The 18550-nt window shown below is 55.7% G+C and overlaps 1 protein-coding gene across 14 annotated transcripts; it reads left to right on the forward strand.

The window, feature by feature from the left end:
- Positions 1–1823: 1823 nt before the first annotated feature.
- TPM3 (tropomyosin 3) lies at positions 1824–18182 on the forward strand. 14 transcript variants are annotated; one of them, XM_068175129.1, is made up of 11 exons: positions 1824–2028; positions 5337–5470; positions 6290–6407; positions 6644–6714; positions 7504–7579; positions 8632–8694; positions 8840–8909; positions 10666–10744; positions 12539–12602; positions 16363–16483; positions 17025–18182. In XM_068175129.1, exons 1-10 carry the CDS (start codon positions 1897–1899, stop codon positions 16438–16440), a joined length of 885 nt encoding a protein of 294 aa, XP_068031230.1. In that variant the 5' UTR covers positions 1824–1896; the 3' UTR covers positions 16441–16483; positions 17025–18182. The 14 variants fall into 14 exon arrangements, 13 of the variants coding, with proteins under 13 accessions (XP_068031230.1, XP_068031240.1, XP_068031237.1 ...); XM_068175127.1 differs by lacking the exon at positions 7504–7579 and adding an exon at positions 8084–8159 and having other exon boundaries at positions 1827–2028; XR_010993969.1 differs by lacking the exons at positions 7504–7579; positions 12539–12602 and adding an exon at positions 8084–8159 and having other exon boundaries at positions 1827–2028.
- The last annotated feature ends 368 nt before the right edge of the window (positions 18183–18550 follow it).

Below are 18550 nucleotides of genomic sequence, written 5' to 3' on the forward strand. Positions count from 1 at the left end.
CCATGCCTTGGGGACACAGGAAAGTCCCTGTCCGGCTCAGTGTGCTCCCGGTAAAACTGTGTAGGTGTCTAGCAGAGAATGGCCCTGTGAAGGACAAATCTGGAGGGCAGAGCCGGGCAGCAAGCAGCCCATCAAATGCGGGATATGGGGTCCACGAAGCTCTGAGTCACGGCTGGGGGTGGTGGAGCCGAGCTCCGAGAAGAAGGAGGAGGGGAGAGCGCTCATCCCCCTGCGGGCGGGGGCTCATGGGCGGCGTGAGCATTGCACAGCCCGGCTATTGTTGTCCACTGTTTCCAGGAAAACAATGGTGCGAGCGGTGCAGGGTTTCACCCAGCGGCCGCTCTCCTGCCATCCAGAGGCATGAGGCCCCGCTCGTCACCTGTCAGGACCTGGCAGTCCTTGAGAGGCCGGGATGTCTCAGGGTCCAGCGTCAGAGCGATGCAGCCCAGCTCTGATGCAGAGAAGGCAGGAGCCGTCCTCTCCCACTGTGCTCGTGGGGAAGTGCCCGAGCCCCAGCACAGCACCTGGGCTGCTCTCACTGGGAGCTCCAGAGCCCTGGGACATCTGTCGCCCTGCAGCTTTGCTTGCAGGTCCCTGCGGCCAGCCCTGCACTGGAATTGGCTTGTGTGGAGTGCAGCACTGCAGAGCTCTTGGAAGCCCTTTCCCGCCCCCACACCCTTCTTGCCCCCCTTTGCTCGCTGTTGGCATTTTCCCTGCTGTCACCACATCCTCGCTTGCTTCCTCGTGGATCCCTCTCTGTGCACCTGGAGCCCCTTTTCCTGGCTGCTGCCCCTTAGGGTGGCCTATGGGGGTCTCCCAGTTTCCCCCTGGCTCTGGGAAGTGGAGGGATTTTTGCACCGTGGAGCATTGAAAGGGCAGAGCTGCCTCCCGGGTGCTTCCAGCCCAACAGAGCCCTTTCAATTCCCAGCTCATCCCTGGAAACATGCCATGGCACACGTGCAAAGGCTCCTGCAGCATGTACCTGCCTGGCTGCCGAGGGTCTCAGGCAGGCAGCCGGAGCCTTTCCCTCCTATCCACACGCTTCAAGCATTGACGAGTAGGATCCGTGGGGAATGAGAGCAGCAACAGGGCTCAGTGATGTGTTCATCGAGCTCTCGGGGGGGGCTCCATGACCCTCACGACACTGAGGAACACAGCTCCCAGCTGTGACGAGCGCTGATCTTCGCAGCATTATCTGCCCCGACACGGGAGGGTGCTCGCCTCGGCTCAGGCCGTTGCACCGGTGGGATTTCACACATGGAAGCGGAGCGGGAGCCCGGCGGCCACAGCCCTGCCCCCGGGTGGAAGGAAGGAGCAGGATCTGCTGCAGGGCTGAGGGCTCCTGGCCCCGGCAGAGTCAGGGGTGGCAGTGCCCGAACCCGCGGCGGGGCCGTGCCCGAACCCGCGGCGGGGCCGTGCCCGAACCCGCGGCGGGGCCGTGCCCGAACGCTGCCCCCGGGGCTGAGGGGAGCCCGGCCACGGAGCGGGCGGCCGTGAGGGGGCTTGCGTGGGGCAGGGCTGGATCCTCCGGGCCCTGCGAGGCCGTGCCTGGTCCCTGTGACACATGAGGCCAGTCCCGGTGCCCGCACGCCCATGTGGGGCGGCTCCCGGTGGACGCCGGTGCCCGTGGGGCAGCTCCCGGTGTTCCCCCCCGGCCCGGTGCCGGTGCCCCGTTCCCGCCGGGTGCGGAGCTGCGTGCCCCGCGCGGTGCCGGTGCCCCCGTTCCCGCCGGTGCCCGTCTCGGTGCCCCCGCCACGCCCCGGGCGCGGCGGCCGCTCCTCATCTCCCCGGTAACGCGGCCGCGGGGCGGGGCGGAAGTGACGTCACTTCCGTCCGGCCGTTCCGGGCGCGGTCCCGGTGTCTGGGGGTGGCGGGGCTGGAGCGGAGGGACCGAGCATGGCCGGGGCCACCACTATCGAGGCGGTGAAGCGCAAGATCCAGGTGCTGCAGCAGCAGGCGGACGATGCGGAGGAGCGGGCGGAGCGGCTGCAGCGGGAGGTGGAAGCCGAGCGCCGCAACCGCGAGCAGGTACCGCCGGGGCCGCCGCGCGGGGGCAGAGCCGGGCTGGCCGGGCGCCGGGGGTCGTTCCGAGCCGCGGGGGTGCCGGCGAGATGCCGACCCGGGCCGAAGTGTCCGCTGGGAGCGGGGCTCTCGCTCTGGATCCGTGGCTCCCTCTGAGTCCCTGGGACCCGCCCGCGGTGCTGAGCAGACGCCGGGGCCGGGGGGATCGGCCTGCCGTTGTTTCGCTGTCACCGGTGTCCCGGGACGGACAGCAGCGGCGGAGGACCCGGCCGGGGGGAGGGGGAGGCCCCGGCCATCTTGTGCGGCCCCGAGCCCGGAGCTGCGCGGGTAAGATGGAAGGAACGAGCGGGCTCCCCCGGGATGCGGCCGGCCCTCCGGAGCTCTCCCGAGCGCCGCGTCCTGCCCAGACCCCGGCGAGCGGGGCTCGCCGCTGCCCCTGACACCGGCAGCCGCGGGGGAAGGCACGGGCTGGCGTGGGAGCGCCTGAAAGGGAGGAGGGAGCGACGGCGGCAGGATCAGAGCTGGCAGCGCTGTCGCTCAGCGCCGGGCTGGGAGCAGCGGAAAGGCCGGGGACAGGGCTGAGGTGACGCGGGCAGGACCTCGAGCTGGCCGCCTCCCTTGGGCCGGGGACACAGGCGAGGCTGGTGGCGTTCTGGGGACAGGGGTTGGGGTGACACGGGGCAGGTCCTTGCTCGAATCTGTCTCGTTGGGTTTGCAGTGACTTGGCTGGATTTGAAGCGCGAAGCTGAGCGCTCCCCCCGAGTGCTCGAGCCCGTGTCTGTGCTGTGACAGCGCGGTGGCACTGCCAGGGATGGATCGGGCTCCGCTGCCCGGATCCGTGGCAGAAGCTCCCGCCACTCCCAGGCCTCAGCTGGCTCTTTCTTTGCAGCCACATAAGGAATTCTCCTTGCAATAGCAGCATTGTCACGGGTACAGGCGTATTTTTCCCAGCTCCCTGAACTTCCTTCAGGGGAGAGAACCAGTGCTCCCAGTATGGTGCCCAGGGCTTGCCTGGCCCCGGGTCCTCGGGGAGTTCTCTTGACTCTCTTGGGGTAGCAATGATGAGTCCCAAAGGCCTGGATGAGCTTCTCACTTGATTTGCTGGGCTCCAGGTGCTCCCTGGTTCAGGGCTGCCTTTGTGAAGGAAGCATGGAATAACAGGAATGTGCCACTTGTAGCAGGGGTGTCTGGAAGAGTCACCTGGAAGTGTCACCCCGTGCTCTGGGGAAGCGTGACAGTTTCATCTGTATCTAGAGAGAAGCAGCAGAACAGGAGGTGTAAGGGCTCTTCTGCAGCAGGGGAGAGGCACTTCCTCAAAATTAAGGGTGGTTTTTGGGTGGGTTGAACACTGCCTGTAGGAAGTCAGGGCTGAGTGATGCCGTTCAGAGGATCAAGAAGCAGAGGCCCACTGTACTGATGTGTCTCCATCGCCTGGGAGCAGGAAGGAGGAGGTCCTCCACCTCAACAGCTGCTAGCCCCTTTAATAGGGAAAAGATGCAGTCAGGCAGTCTCCTTCCTGGTTCTGTTTAAGGTATTGTTGCGTTCCTCTTCAGGCAGACCACTTCTCCTTCCAGCGGGGCGGGTGTTGGCTCTGGGGCACCAAAGGGGTGTGGGCGTCTCCAGAGCCGGGTGCACCTGCGTGGGAGCTCCTCTGTGCTCTCCCAGCCTGGTCTTGGAACCTGCCAGGGGAGCCCCAGTGCCAGTGGGGGGAAGAGCTCGGACAGCCCCTCTGGGAGCTGGATGCAGCCGGTGTTGGACCCCACTCTAACACTGGCGCCTTTCATCGCTGTGTTCCTCCCTCCTCGGCACGTGAGGCGGGGAAGGGTGCTTTGTAACGTGCAGCTGGGGTATTTCGTGTCTGTGTGGCATGTGCCTGTGCCCGGGTCTCTGCAGAAGATCACAGTGCTGCCCTGGAATGGCTGCACTCCTGCCTGCCCTTGTAATGCTGTTGGGGAGCAGGATTCTGGACTCCCCCGGGGGCTCCAGTGGGATGTCAGAGTCCCTAAAAGCATCTGGGCTGCCCTGGGCTTTGGCTGGAGTGGATGTGGCTGTAGGCAGGGGCCTCACAGCCAATCAGGTCATGCCCCCAGGGTCCCAAAAAGATTGCAGCGAATCTCGAGTTGACTGTTTAATCTGGGTCTCATCCAGAAGAGGAGTGCCGTTGAAGGGATTTTCATCCTTGGCCTTGAGGTGCTTTGTTTTCAGCAGCACTGAAGGGCAGTTCCTGTCCTCTGTATCTGCCCTCATCCAGAAGAGGAGTGCCGTTGAAGGGATTTTCATCCTTGGCCTTGAGGTGCTTTGTTTTCAGCAGCACTGAAGGGCAGTTCCTGTCCTCTGTATCTGCCCTGGCTGTGTCCTGGCTCAATGCTAGAGCAAGCCACGGGGTGATGGCAGTGCCGTATAGCCTTACTGAGCACAAGTGGCTCTGCCACACGAGTGATGAACTGAGCACAAAGCTGCATGGTCTGCGTTCCCCACCATCTCTGTTGCCAGCACGGCGCCACGGGGGCTGGCTTGTACCTTGTGGCCTCTTTGAAGGCTAACTAAAACATGGATTGCAGTCGTTGGGTGGTGGGATGGCCTCTGATCTGTGCCAGCTCTTTCAAGCCTCAGTCACGTTTCTGGCAAATGTCTGCAGGCTGTCAGCAGTTTCACCAGCTCCCAATGTGTGTGACTGAACCAAGGTAGCTGTTTCTGGGGAACAGCCTCCTCGACCTGTCTCAAGACTGGAGAAGGCTTTTGCTCCTTCTCTGGATTGTTAGTGAGTTGCTGGGAGGAGGGAAGCCTCAAGCACTGCAGACTCTCTGCTGGGGCTGTGGGCTCTGCAGCAACAAGCCCTGGGGCTGGGCAGCACCTGTGACCAGCCCAGCTTGCCAGCACCCAGTACAGCTTGGCACATCCCTGAACATGTTAATCCTTCTCACCTTGCTGGTGAGAGGCTTTGCCTCAAGCAACGCTCATGTCCAGATCACAGCAGTAAACTGACTCTCTGCTAAGTGGCAGCTGTCACCAGGCTCTGGCCTGGTGGATAAACAGGGCTTGATGAATGGCCTGGCAGGATCCCGGCAGCTGCAGAGGCAGCCCTTGGTGCAAGGCATCTCCTTGGTGTTTATGGCTTAAACTCAGAGCAGTGCAGGCTGACGGTGAGAAGCCTGCAGAGCTAAGTGTGCTGCTTGCCTCTGGGACAGTGGCTAAAGCATCCTGGGTTTGCTTTGGGCTCCCGTGTGCTGCTGCTGACCCCATGGCAGATCTCAGCTCTCCTAACCGAGCTGCTAAACCTGCCCAGGCTGAGGACCCTCCTCTGCTCCCTCCAGGCTGAGGCAGAAGTGGCATCTTTGAATCGCCGTATCCAGCTGGTAGAGGAGGAGTTGGACCGAGCTCAGGAGCGCCTTGCCACAGCTCTGCAGAAGCTGGAAGAGGCAGAGAAGGCAGCAGATGAGAGCGAAAGGTGAGCAGGGACTCCTGTCAAACACCGAGGGTCTGGTGCTATCACCTTTTGGGGCTTCCCAGAGTGGGGGAGGAGATCCCACATCAAGGCTGGATGTGAGAGTCAGTGCCTGCTTATGCAGAGCAGCTAAAACAATGCTGCTGAACCTGAGGCTGCTGATGGCCTTGATGGTCCTGGAACCTGAGGCTGGGAGCGAGGAAGTGCCATGTGCCACCATGCATCCCTGCCTCCAAAGGAGGAGAAATACATGGGTTCAGGGACACCATTGCCTTGTAAATGTGGCTGCTGGTGGGGCAGCCTCTCTTCCATCTGCCTCTGCCAGCATGCTCCCTAACTGGCAGATGTCCCCTGACCTGGCCTGTGATTCAGAGGGGAGTAGTCCACTTCCAGCTGTCTGATGTGCTTCCTGCTGCACACACCGTGAGCAGCCTGAGCCAGCTGGTGGCCTGCCATAGAGACAGATTTGGCTCTTCCTTCATTCCAGATGCGGAAGTGCTTGACTGGGCTGTGCTGAGTCCTTAAGACAGCTGGGCTTGTTCTCAGCAGCACTGCACTCCCTTTGGCCTGGGAACCCAGTGATCTGCTGGAGGAATGTTCCAAAGAACAGTTAATTCCAAGCAATTGAGGTGGCTGCATTCACATCAGCCCAGTGGCCTCAGCCTTCCTGTGCCACCTTCTGCATTCAGAGGAATTGTGGCTTATCGAGAAGCACTGTGCTTCCAGGGCACTGCTGGTAATGCTCTGGAACTCCTGGCACTGCTGGCTTGTCCAAGATTGTTTCACACATCTCCTCTCCTCCCTGTGCTTGCTTTTGGGCAGAGGCATGAAAGTCATTGAAAACAGAGCTCTGAAGGATGAGGAGAAGATGGAACTGCAGGAGATCCAGCTCAAGGAAGCCAAGCACATTGCAGAGGAGGCGGACAGGAAGTATGAGGAGGTGAGACCCTTGGGTGCTCTAGTACGACTGACCCGGGCCAGGAGACTTGAGTCCTCTTCCTGCTGACAGCAAACCTAGGGGCAGAGCCTGGCTCTCAGCAGAGCCACATCAGTGCTCTGCTTGGCCAAAAGCTTCCGACAGCTCCAGTGGCTCCTGCAGGCATTCCTTCCATTCGCTGCTCTGCACAAGTGCAGAACTCTCCTCCTTCCCCTTGACTCTGATTGTCCTTTTTCCAGGTTGCTCGGAAACTGGTGATCATTGAAGGGGATCTGGAGCGTACTGAAGAGAGAGCTGAGCTCGCAGAGTCGTGAGTAGTCTGCTTGCATGTACCTGGCAGGTCTGCCTCTGCATGGGAACTAACACTGCATTGCTAACCTTGTTACACAAGGCCTGAAGCACAGGGTGGGTTTAGGTCTGCGAAGGAAAGGAATGAAAGCACTTCCCTCCTTGAAACAGGATTAGCTCCACCTAGGACACGGAGTTTGCGATGCGATTTTTCTTGGGCGGAGACGCTCTGCCCCTTTGCATGGACTCACTCCCGAGTCACGGAGGCTGGAGAGCCTTCCTCTCCTCAGCGTTCACCAGCGCTGCTTTGTGCGTGCAGTCGCAAGATCGTTCACACTGCTACAGAGCACAGTGCTTGTACTGAAGTGGCAGAGGCCTCCTGGGCCAGGGACTGGAGTGGCACATGGGGTGGCCGAGGGCAGAGCTGTGGCTGAGGCTGGTCTCTGAGCCTCTCCAAGTATTTGCAGTAACCACCACAGCCTTCTGCACTGCTCAGCAGAAATCTGGGCTTCCTCTGCTCAGAGCAGAGACACAAATCCTGGTGTTTGGGCTCCTCTCATGTATCCAGATGCTTCAGCTGATCCTTGAGGAGCTGGGCAGGGCCTTTCTGTGCTCTGGGCCTTGTCTAACACAGTTGGTGTGTATGCAGCAGCAGCAGCACTGTGCTTCCCGCCCAGACGTGCATGTTGTGACCATGACTTTTTTGTGTTTCCCCCCCACACCGTTTTTTGCTCTGTGGTGGTGTGGTTCTGGTGCTCCTTTTGACCTTGTCCCCACCTGGCTTGTGCCCTTGTGTGACCGTCACTAACAGTCATTGCCGGGAGCTGCAGGAGCAGATCAGAGTGATGGACCAGAACTTGAAGTGTCTGTCTGTTGCCGAAGAAAAGGTACTAACCTTTCCCTTCTTGAACCATTAAACCAAAACTCATGTGGTCTCCTCACTATGCTCCTCCCCTCAGCTTAACTGCGTCTCTCTCTTGCTCTCTCCTGGAACATTCTGTCTTCTCTGCCCATAAATATCCCTTTCTGCGTGGTGGTGGCTGTCCTTCTGTCCACCAGAACAGCTTCCCTCCAAACAGCACACTAAACGTGAAGCTTCTCCTTGGAGACTCCAAGTCTGGCAGAAACCTGTGTCCACATCTCGCTGCTCAGCTCTGTGCCCCGTGCATGTGCTGGCAGAATATTTCAAACGTGAGCTCAGAGGCAAAAAGGGAACTTGCTTTCTGCACAGGTGCCTCAAAGCAGGGTCCTATCCAGTCTGATCTCAGACAGTCTCCTAAAGAACTTCCTGATCTTCCCTGCACGTGGATTCACTTCTTGTCTCCTGTCTTTCCCTCCCACTTCTTCTTTTCCTTTTTCCCCCCCACCCCTTTTCTTACAAAACCCCACAGTAAATGTTCCGAGCTGGAGGAGGAGCTGAAGAATGTCACCAACAATCTCAAGTCTCTTGAGGCTCAGGCTGAGAAGGTAGGGCTGCCTGTCCCAGGGCCAGAAACTTCGCTGTTGTGCTAGGAGGGTAAACAGCAGAGCACCCACTGAGGTGGAAATTATTCAGCTGCAGTCTTAAGCAAGCCAGGAGCGCTGTGCTTGCTCTGCTGGGAGGGCTGAGGTATTTCATTGGAGGTTCAGGGAAGCTGGGGTGCAGGAAGCCTGGCTGCCCTCCCCTGTCTTGGGGCAGACTCAATCAGCCAGGATGTTTAAGCTGTTAAAATGTTAAGATGAGAATTTTTCTGCATCCAAGTTTGTGTTCCATGCATGATGTGAGACTTGCCACCTGACCCAGTCCTGTTGGACTTGGGTGAGGATGTGAACAAGTCCCAGGTGGAAGGTTCTGTTGGCATGTGTGCTGCAGTGAGGAGTTTATGCTGCCCTCTGTAGTTGTGGGCTCTCTGGAGAGGGAGGTATCTGGGGCTGCTGACTGCTGACTCCTTTTCCACAGTACTCTCAAAAAGAGGATAAATATGAAGAAGAGATCAAGATTCTGACTGATAAACTCAAAGAGGTGAGTGACCATGTCAGGATACAGCTGGGTGAGCTGGCCTCAGCTTGACTGGGAAGAGATGTGAAGGGTGGGAGACTCCATGTCCTTGGACTGGTACCCTATCCTGTAGATCTGTTGTACTAACTGGCTTATTTCTGTCTGGCAGGCGGAGACCCGTGCTGAATTTGCTGAACGCTCTGTAGCCAAGCTGGAGAAGACCATTGATGATCTGGAAGGTACATTCTGGGGATAGGAAACCAAGAAATGTGTGTTGAGTGAGAAGCTAAGGAGGGCTGTCTCTCAGGTAGCTGGAGAGTGGACAGGCTGCTGTGCTCCTCATTACTTGGAGCATAACCCCACTTGGCCTCCAAGGTGAGGCTTGGCAAGTGCCCTGTGCCTCTGCTCTGAAAACAGTTCCCCAGCTGTGCTGCAGCAGGTCTCAAGCTCTTGATGCAGACACTTGGCCTTATCTAGATAGCTTCTGTATTTTGGTAGTGATGTCCTCAGGAATGTAACTAGATCCCTGTGCTCCAGCTTAATCCATTTAGGAGTGGCATAGGAAAGAAACACCTGTACTTGTAAGAATTGGTCACAGTAACATACGTGCGTGCAGAACATCACGCACGTGCTGGCTACTGCAAATGGGGTCTTGCAAGTCAAGCACAGGAGTCAGTGAGTCTTGAAACAGCCCCCATGAAGATTCAGACTCCCCAGTGTGAGTCCTGAATCAAGGTTAAATCCCCAGCAGTTCAGTCCACAGGGTAGTCAGCCTGTGCCAAGGGTGGGTTCCTTTCCTCCTCCCATTCCTTCACACAGTTCTTCAGGAACACTCCTGAGGCCAGCCATTGCAGAACCTTGCCCCAAGCCACAGAAGGAGAAAGGTTTCAGCTGCCTCCCTTAAATCTGGGACTGTGGCCAGATTCTTTTTGGATTGCTGTGGCTGGAGTGGTGGTGCCACAAACCAAAACCCTTACAGGTGTTCTACCTTGACCACAGGTGTGCCTCTGTGGTCTTTTAGTGCCAGGTCGTGGAGATACAAAAGCACTATCCTACTGTCTGGAGTCACTCTGGAGGTTTTTTATCTAGAAACAGCAATGGTGTCAGCTGAGCTGTTCCAGAGCTGCAGCCAAGCAGCAATCTGAGCCACCTCATGGTCCAGGACAAGCTTTTATTTGGAACTGCAAAAAGTCCTCCAAATCCCTGCATGCTCCCCTTGAAACCTGTTGATTGAGAGTTGGCTCTGGTCTACAGCCTTGCTGCTGAAGTGACCTAGTTTATGACAACTGACAAAGTTTCCCAGGCTCTGCAAGGCTGTTAACAGCATGCCCAGCTGTACTGTAGCCCAGGCAGCCAGAGCTGGAGCTGTCTGTGCCAGCTCTGCAGGGCTCAGGGATGTGTCAGCACAGTTCCAGGCCCACCCCTCCCTGAAGGCAGAGAGCTGCCTGTCTACTCCATTATCTGATGGAGAACACTGGTGTGGCCAGTCTGCTCCCCCACCTCACTGCATCCTGCAGGATTGGAATTTCCTCTGATGCCCAGCTCTATTACATGACTGACTTCTGCCAAGCCAGTCTTTGCATTGAGACACAGGTGAGAACAAAGCACCTCAATTATCAGTGCTCTCCTTAGGTGTAACAAGCTTCTCCCTAAGTGGATGGGGTTGCCTTTCCCTGCTGCTCCTCCTGACACTGGTTCCTGCTGACCTAGCTGCACAGCTTGTTTTTACAAGGTGATGTGGTTGAGTGCTTGGCAGTGCTGCCCTCGGAGCTGGATTGTAATCCTGGGAGGCACTTGCGGGTCAGTTGGTTCTCAAGCTGCTGGATCCCTCCTGTTCGTTGTTGGGGATGAACACGGAGTCGTGATGGCTCCGCATCTAACTTCATTTTCTTCTGCTAGTGTGTACCATCCTGCTTTTCCCGCCCCAGAGTGTTGGAAGAACTCTTTGCCTTCCCTCATTGTTTTCCTTTTGTTCTCCTCCTAAACCTCTTCTAGATGAGCTCTATGCCCAGAAACTGAAGTACAAAGCAATTAGTGAGGAACTGGACCACGCCCTGAATGACATGACTTCCATGTAAATATGAGCTGGCTGGCGTTCGCCTCTCGCTTCAGCAGGCTGGACCGCCAGTGCTTGCTTGGTTTGCTGTGGTTTCTGTAGTTGGAGAATCGACGGCGCTGTGCCGTCCAGGTTACTTCTACAGATCTGCCCAAGGAGCCCCAGCATGCCATCCTCTAACTCTAGGTCCTTGTGGTCTGCATGTGTAACCAAGTGCTGTGCTGGCCTGAAAGGGTTCTGACTTAAATTTGAGTGCAATTCCCATTTGCACTGGGAAAGGCTTTCTCAGGAAATGTGGCTTTGTCATCTGCTGGAGCCACTGGGCCATGGTCTCAGGATTCCTTCTGGAAGAGGCTGTGGACAGCGCTCAGGTGGATTCCTTAGGAAATGCCACAATAGGCTTGAGATGGGCCAGATCATGAACTGATCTGTGGAAGTAGCTGAACTTGTGTGTTTCTGCAACTTCGCTCCTCAGCTTTGTGTTCAGATCTGCAGTGGGTGCTGCTAACAACTGCTCCGTCTGGTCCTTGCACTAACCCAGGAGAGGCCAGGTCCTCACCCCACAGAGAAGAGCCTTAACATGAGTGTCCCAAAGTTCCCTGAGCAGAGTTTGCTGTGCACAAACACTGAGGCGTTTCTTAAAATCAGTGTCTCCTTCTGTCTCACACAGATAAGTCTTGTGGTTCCAAACTCCACTTTGGATTTGTCTCTCTGCTTGGTGGCTTGTTCTGCATCTGCACCCGGCATTCACGCTCTCTTCATCTCACTCTGAATTCCAGTACCTTTTTCCAGTTACTGTGCACAGGGCATCCCTGGGAATGGGTGCTGTAAAGACACGGAAGCAGCAGCCCCCCAGTTCTGCTGCCCTTGCTCCCAAACAAAGCTCCCTCTGTGTGACCTGATGTGCCAGACACAGCCTGCTCTGAGGGGCTGCCCTTTCTGTGTTGGGGGAGCGGGGAGGATGTTGTTCTCATCTGCATATCTTGTGTGGAGCCATAAAGCTCTTTTTGTATTTCTCTTGCCTCTTGCTCGAGCATGATGTCACCTTTTTTAAGGAAAACAGTTCCTGTATAAATGGCTGTTGCTTTTGAGAAATGGGTTTCTAGTGACCACTTGCTGCTTTAGAGTAACTGTCTCAGCATTGCCTTCAAACTGGTGTCACCCTCGGTGGAGCACAGACCTCACTAGCACACTGGATTTTTCTTTGAGGTGTGTTGCTGGCTCCCAGATGTGATGGCAGCTTTGCAGACAGGGCCTATGGGGTCAAACTGGAGGCTGGGGGTTGCAGCAGGAGGCCCTGGAGCTGTGCCTGACTGAAGACACTCCTCATTCCTGCCTGCTCTGGAGTGTTCACCAGCACTGGTTGCCAAACGCTGGCTTGCAGTGGGAGGTCACACACATGACAGTCGTTAGCCAATAAATACTGTGTGAGCTCTGGCTGGTCTCCACTGGGGCAGAACTGGTTGGGTGTGAGGTGCTGCCTGTGCCAGGGGAAACGATGTGTGGCCTCTTGCTTCAGCAATGAGAAAGCACTGCAGCAGGGCTGTGAGCATCTGAGCCAGGGAATCTTCTGCAGAGCCCTCCCCTCCCCACGCAGGGGCTGGGGGCTGCAGAATCCTTCTAGGAGCGTGGCATGGAGCTTCCCACTGAGCACTGCCACTGGGCTGTGAATGCCTGGCGTGTGTCACTGCTGGTGCTGTTGCTAGTTGATGTGGTATGATAAACACTGGTCAGCCTCTCAAAACGGTTTGTGCTGCCTCATGGTGGTTGGTCAAATACTTTTTCCTTTCTGGGTCCGTTCATCTGCCACAGTGCCCGAAGAGCCCTTCGTGAGCAGAGTTCTGATGACATGGGACACTTCCCGTGGCTTTCTCAGGTTTGTGCCCTTCTGGTCTCCACTTGATAGCACTGGCAGTCAGGATAATCTAGGCACACTCACCTGCCCCAGCTGCCCCACTCTGTATTTGGTGGCAGGTGGGGAAGGGGGGGAGCACTCAAGGAATTTCCAAGTGTGGGCTGACTCTCCTGGGCTGTGGGGCAGTGGCTGTGCCCTGTAAGCACAAAGCAAGAACCCAGAGCTCTTCAGTAATCCAACTGCAGCTGAGTTGAGGATCTGGATCCTGTGGGAGGGGCAGGGCTTCTGTAAATGTGAAGGCTTCCAGTCCAGTGTTCTATTGTCAGGTCTTAAGACAACAGGGATGCCATCACTGTCTGTCAGTATCTGAAGGGAGGGTGTCAGAGGATGGACCAGGTTCTGCTCGGCGGTGCCCAGCAGTAGGACAGGCAGCACGTGGAAACTGATGCCCAGGAAGTTCCACCTGAGCATGAGGAAGAATTTCTTCCCTGTGTTGGTAACTGAGCACTGAGCAGATTGCCCAGATACAGTGTGAAGTCTCCCTCACTCGAGATATTCCAGAATGATCCGGCCACAGTCCTGTGCAAAGTGCTCTGGGGTGACCCTGCTTGAGCAGGGAGGTTGGACCACATAACCCACAGTGCTCCCTTTCAACCCCACGCCTTCTGTGATTGTTAGTGGGTGGGAGGTGGCAGCCTGCCCTCGGGAAGTGCCTCTCCTCACAGGGAGGTCTGGTTGCATCCTGACTCTTGCTCAGTGGCTTTGCTCTGCTCAGTGGTGTTCCCAGGAATGTTATCTAAGGCTGGGCTGTGGCAGGCCCTTCCCCGCTCATCCGGAAGGAATCCACTCTGGGTGGTGGATGGGTATGTGGGTGGGTGATGCAATGGTTACCCTGGGAGGTTTTGGAGACATCTGGTCTGACTGGATTGCTGGGCCTGTGCAGGCTGGTTACTGGGAGCTGTGCTGTGATGTGGGAGCGCTGCAAACACAGGTTAACTGACCAGGAGGGCCAGCTCCTTGGGCTCCCCACGTCCTGGGGCTCCCTGAGTGGCAGGGATAGCTGGTGAGGCTGCCCCGGGGTTAGGCAGAGAAGGGAGCAGGCCAAACATGGCGTAGCTGCTGCAGACCTGGACAGGTTTTCTATGTGGAGAAGCTGTTCCTGAAGTCTGGGAAGTTTAGTCATGCTAAACACTCCAGTCTGCTACCTTGTGTGGGTGAATCATCCGGTCCCTGTACACAAGCAGGAATGTTTGCTTGAAAGCTGCGAGCTGTTGCACCAAGTCCTGCTGAGCACAGTTCACTCTCATCCTCTGCCACTGGGGAGACCCAGGACCAGCCTGGATCACTCAGCTCTGGGGAGTGGCATTGGGGCTGCTCAGAGCCAGCATGGAGCCAGAGTCTCTCACAGCAATAGCAGCTGTTGTGCAAGGCATGGGCCAGGATGCTGTGTACTCTCAACTTCCCAGTTGTGGTAGGTCAAAAATCATTGGCTTCTCTGCCTGTGCCTTGGTCCCTTGGTAAAGAGAAGGGACAATCAATCAAATTACTGCCCTCTCCTGCAGAGCAAGGTACAGTTAGAACAGGTCCTGAGGACTGAGAGAAGCTGAGAGTGAAGCTGAAGTTGAGCTTCCCCCTCTGTGTGCAGATGTTACACTGGAGGGACTGAGCTGAGACTCTGGGGAAGGTGACATGCTTTGGCTGCTCCGTGTAAACCACTCCACTTTCTGGAATTTTATCCAGTTAGGTCTTGTTCAAGAGCAAAATATTCCGAGATTGAAAGCAATGAGGAATGGTGTAGCTCCCCTTCAGCTTAGGGGAGCTTAGGACCTGAGAGTCCTCCCCTGAGACTCCCCTGAGAGTCTTAGGACCTCACAGTACAAAGATTAGAGGGGAAGGCCAAGGCCAAGGCTGTGCTCTAGGCTCAGTCCTCCAGCAGAGGCACCACACTGTGTGTCACTGCAGGTGGTGCTGGTCACTTCTGCCAGGCTGGAAGATGTTGTGTAAGGTTTTTTCACTGCCTGGAATTCCCCTAAGTGCAGGAATTGGAGCTGTCAGGCTGGGAGGGCTCTGCTCATGGAAATGAGCAGGACAGATGCTGAATGTGTTCTCTGTAGTGGCTGGTTGTGGCTGACAGGCTGTGTGGCAGGACATTGGCCACCCAGCCCTGAGAAGTGACAGATCCTGGAAAGGGACAAAACGTGCTGATGAGCACGAGTGCTCGAGGATGCGTGAGGCTGCTGGACCTCTGTGGGGCTCTAAGGACAGGGACTGCAGAAGCCACGGCTGCAAAGGCAGTGGCAGCTTGTGCCCTGCTCATGGAGTTGTGCTGAGGCAGATGTAAAAGAGGGCTCTGTGCTCCAGAAGTCCCTCTGTCCTGTACCTGAAGCAGTTGCTGCCTCCAGTCCTGACTGGGTTGTTAGTGTGGCACCAGGCATGTTCTCAGAGGAGGGTCCTCCAGGCCAGGGATGAGATGTTTTCATTCTCAGTTCTTCTGGTGTGCCTGGCCTGCTGTTCAAACCCTGTCGATCCCACTGCAGTGTGGTGTGGCTCCCTCTGGAAGCTCTTTCTGGTACAGCTGTGGCAGGACTCGTTTCTGCAATGTGCTCCACAGGCTTAAAGCACATCCCAGATCTCTGTCCTTGCTGGGGTCCAGCCCAGCCCTGCCTGCAGGCTCCTCTTCTGGTGTCTCTTCTTCCTTTCTTTGCCTTTGCACATCTTTGGCAGCACTTTCACTTCTGCCCACACTTGGCTTCCTCCGTGATCTTCCTGAGCTGAAGCACAAGTTAGAGAAAGACAAACCTTTGGGAATAGCCCAGGCTGTCCTCAGAAGCACACATTATGGAGACAGCTTGTTTGATGTGCTCATCTTGGTGCTCTACTAACCTTCCCTTTCTCTCTTTTTCTCTCTTCCTCTTGTTTCCCTTATCCTGTCGCTGCTGCAGAGCGCCTGTACAGCCAGCTTGAGAAAAACCGCCTGCTCTCTAATGAGCTGAAGTTAATGCTGCATGATCTGTGTGACTGAGAAGGGGCCCACTAATCCCATTAAACAGCTTATTGCGACCACCAGTGCTGTGGACCACAGTGAAATCTGATCATTAAGACTGGCAGACTTGCGAATTTTATGCAATTGCTGCTTTTTAATGAGGCACTTGGATTTATCCTGTAATTTATTTAAGCTTTTTTTTTTAATAGATAAAGGTAACCTCTATTCTTGGTAAAGTCTCCCCCAGACTTGGCTGTGTTTTGACCAGTCTTGTTTGCTTGTCCAAGGGGTCCTGCCTGGCTCCTCCATGGAACCAGAATTGCTGCACCCCCCAAATGAGGCTGAAGTTAGACTTATGTCTGCTTGAAGCTGCCTGTCAAGTGCTACAACTTAATTTACTATTAGCTGAATGACTGTAGGATTTCCTGGTGCATGGAATGATGGCTTCTACCAATAAATGACTGACCTTGTGGTCGGTGAGACACTGCACACCTGTAGTACATTCCTGTTTAGGGGAGTCCTAACTGAGAAGGTTTGGGGACAGCAGTAATTTCCCAGGCCTGACCCCAGTGCAGCTACAGAACCCTGAAATGGGTTGGGAAAGCTCACAGACATCTTGACAGCAAGTGCCAAAATGCACAGCCTGAAGCTGTGTCCTGGGTGCCTGCAGGGAGTATTTAAATGCTGCTGTTGCTCATGCTCGAGGAAGGCTGTTCTCTCTCTGTGCAGTTTCTGGCCCTGGGGAGGTTGGGAGTGGCTTTGGGATTCTGCCTGTACCTAAAGGACATTTTTCCACAGCCTGTCTGTCCAGTGTCCCAGCGTGTGGATGTCTCCAGTGATATGGGTGGGCTCACCTTTGGAGTAAAGCCTACTTAGAGCACTAGCTGCTGATCTGCTCTCCTCCTGGCTTAAGGAACATGTGAGAATTGACTGCACAGCTGCCTGTAGTGTCGGGCAGGGTGCAGCTCCCTCACTCCTCACTCACTCTGCCTGTCACTGCCCCAGCTCCTGCCCTGCTGCCCTTCGGGCTGGTGGTCTGCTCCCTGCTGCTGGGCTTGGCCTCCCTGCCCTGTGCTGAGGGGAAGGGGGGCACCACCAGCTGTAGTTCCAGGGGTGTGTTGCTCTTGGGTGCCTTGCTGGGCCACGTGTGTCAGCTGTGGAGGTGCGGAAGCCCTGGGAAGAGCTGGCTGCAGTCAGAGACGCCTGCATGTGAAACACTGACCAGAGCTCTGGCTAAAGGCGCACCGTGGCCATACTGAGTGGGAGCAGCAGCAGTGTGAGAGGCGAGGGCTACACACAAGCCAGGTAACCTCAAAGCTTCCAGCTGCACCCAGCCAGGCACTCCGGCCCAAGGATCGCTGCAGCTGCGTGTGGGGAAGGGGCTGGCACAAGCTTTCTTTGGCAAAGGACTCTCCGTTGTTTGATGCTGATTCGTAACTCTCGACTCTTGTTCCTGCCAGATAAACTGAAATCCACCAAAGAGGAGCATCTCTGCACGCAAAGAATGCTGGACCAGACCCTGCTAGACCTGAATGAGATGTAATGGATCCCTGCCACTGCCTCTGCCACGCCATGCCAGCCCAGCTGCTGCTGCCCTCTAACCCTGGGGCCAGAGTTTACTTTCTGTTGCCAACTTGACCAAACACAAATCTCCTTTGTTCCAGGGTTAAAGGCCACCAGGTTGGGCAGAGCTTCAAACAGCATCATTAAGGGAAGTAAACAATGCAATAATGTTTGGAGAGCATGTTTGAGATGTACACATTTTGTAACTACCTTTTTTTGTAGCAACCATTATAAACATTCCAAATAACGTGTGAGGCTGGTGAGCTACACTTAAGAGCTCTTGGCTTTAAAGTTTGGTATTAACCTTCTGTTAATCGGCTCTGGGCCACCCTGCTTTGGCAGGGCAGGAAACGGATATGATGGTTCTGGCTGTGAGTCAGAGTGGCCAGGCTAGGCTGACAGCCTGTTGAGAAAACTTCCTTTTCCAGGAGCTGTTTGCCAAAAGCACAGTTCAGTTTTTCAGCTTTAAGGTAGCTCTGTGTTGGGAAGGAACAACTTGAGTGAAAGGTGTCTTTTTTTTGGGGGTTGTTTTTGTTTTTCTTAAGCCAAGCCAGTCATCTGAACAATTGAACCAATTGAACCTTCATAGGGATTGTGTCCCTTTCCCTCCACACCTGAAGGGCTTAGAGAAGCCACTGTCCCTGTAACCCATTGCTACCCTGGAGCTGACTTTGCCTTCACTAAGTGCTGATGCACCAAACTTCACTGCTCATCACTGGGTTACACTTAACAACTTACGTACAACAGCCTTGTGTCCTTGGAGAAGTGTTTTTGCCTACCTGGAGGGAGGGAGCCAAGCCTTCCCTCCTGCCCAGGACTGCTCTTATTGTCTTAATTGAGTACAAGCCATGTCGCTGTGCATTGCTGACGTGTCGTGGTTGTGAGGCGTGAGTGTGGCAATGTCATGCTCGCAGCGTGTAGCTTGTGGTTTGAGCATGCTGCCTGGTTGTAGCAGTTGTTGGGGCCAATCTGGAGACAAAAACCATATCCAGTGTTTTGATACTAAATTGAAAAATTGTGTTACTGTCTTTTGAAATAAAAACTGATCCCTCCACGTGGCTGCTGGCTGCAGAGCTTTACTATGCGGGCTTTTGGGGGATGAGGGTGGGGATGAAGACTGGAGTACGTGCACATCCCTTGGGAGTGGGACCAGGCATAGGGTAAGTAGCACTTCCCAGGGCAGGAGTGCGAAAGCAGGACTGTGGTGATGAGTTCCTCAGTCAGTTTGGAGACAACACTGACTTGGGTGGAAGTGTTAATCTGCTGGAGAGCTCTGCAGAGGGATCTGTAAAGCCTGGATCCAGTAGTGTGACAGTCAACAAGGCCAAGTGTCAGGTACTGTCTTTGGGTCACCATAACCTGCTGCAGTGCTCCACGCTTAGGGAAAAGTGGCTGGAGAGCTGGAAAACAACCTGGGAGTGCT

Source organism: Anomalospiza imberbis, chromosome 29 (assembly GCF_031753505.1).
Source record: "Anomalospiza imberbis isolate Cuckoo-Finch-1a 21T00152 chromosome 29, ASM3175350v1, whole genome shotgun sequence".
NCBI classification, from domain to species: domain Eukaryota; kingdom Metazoa; phylum Chordata; class Aves; order Passeriformes; family Viduidae; genus Anomalospiza; species Anomalospiza imberbis.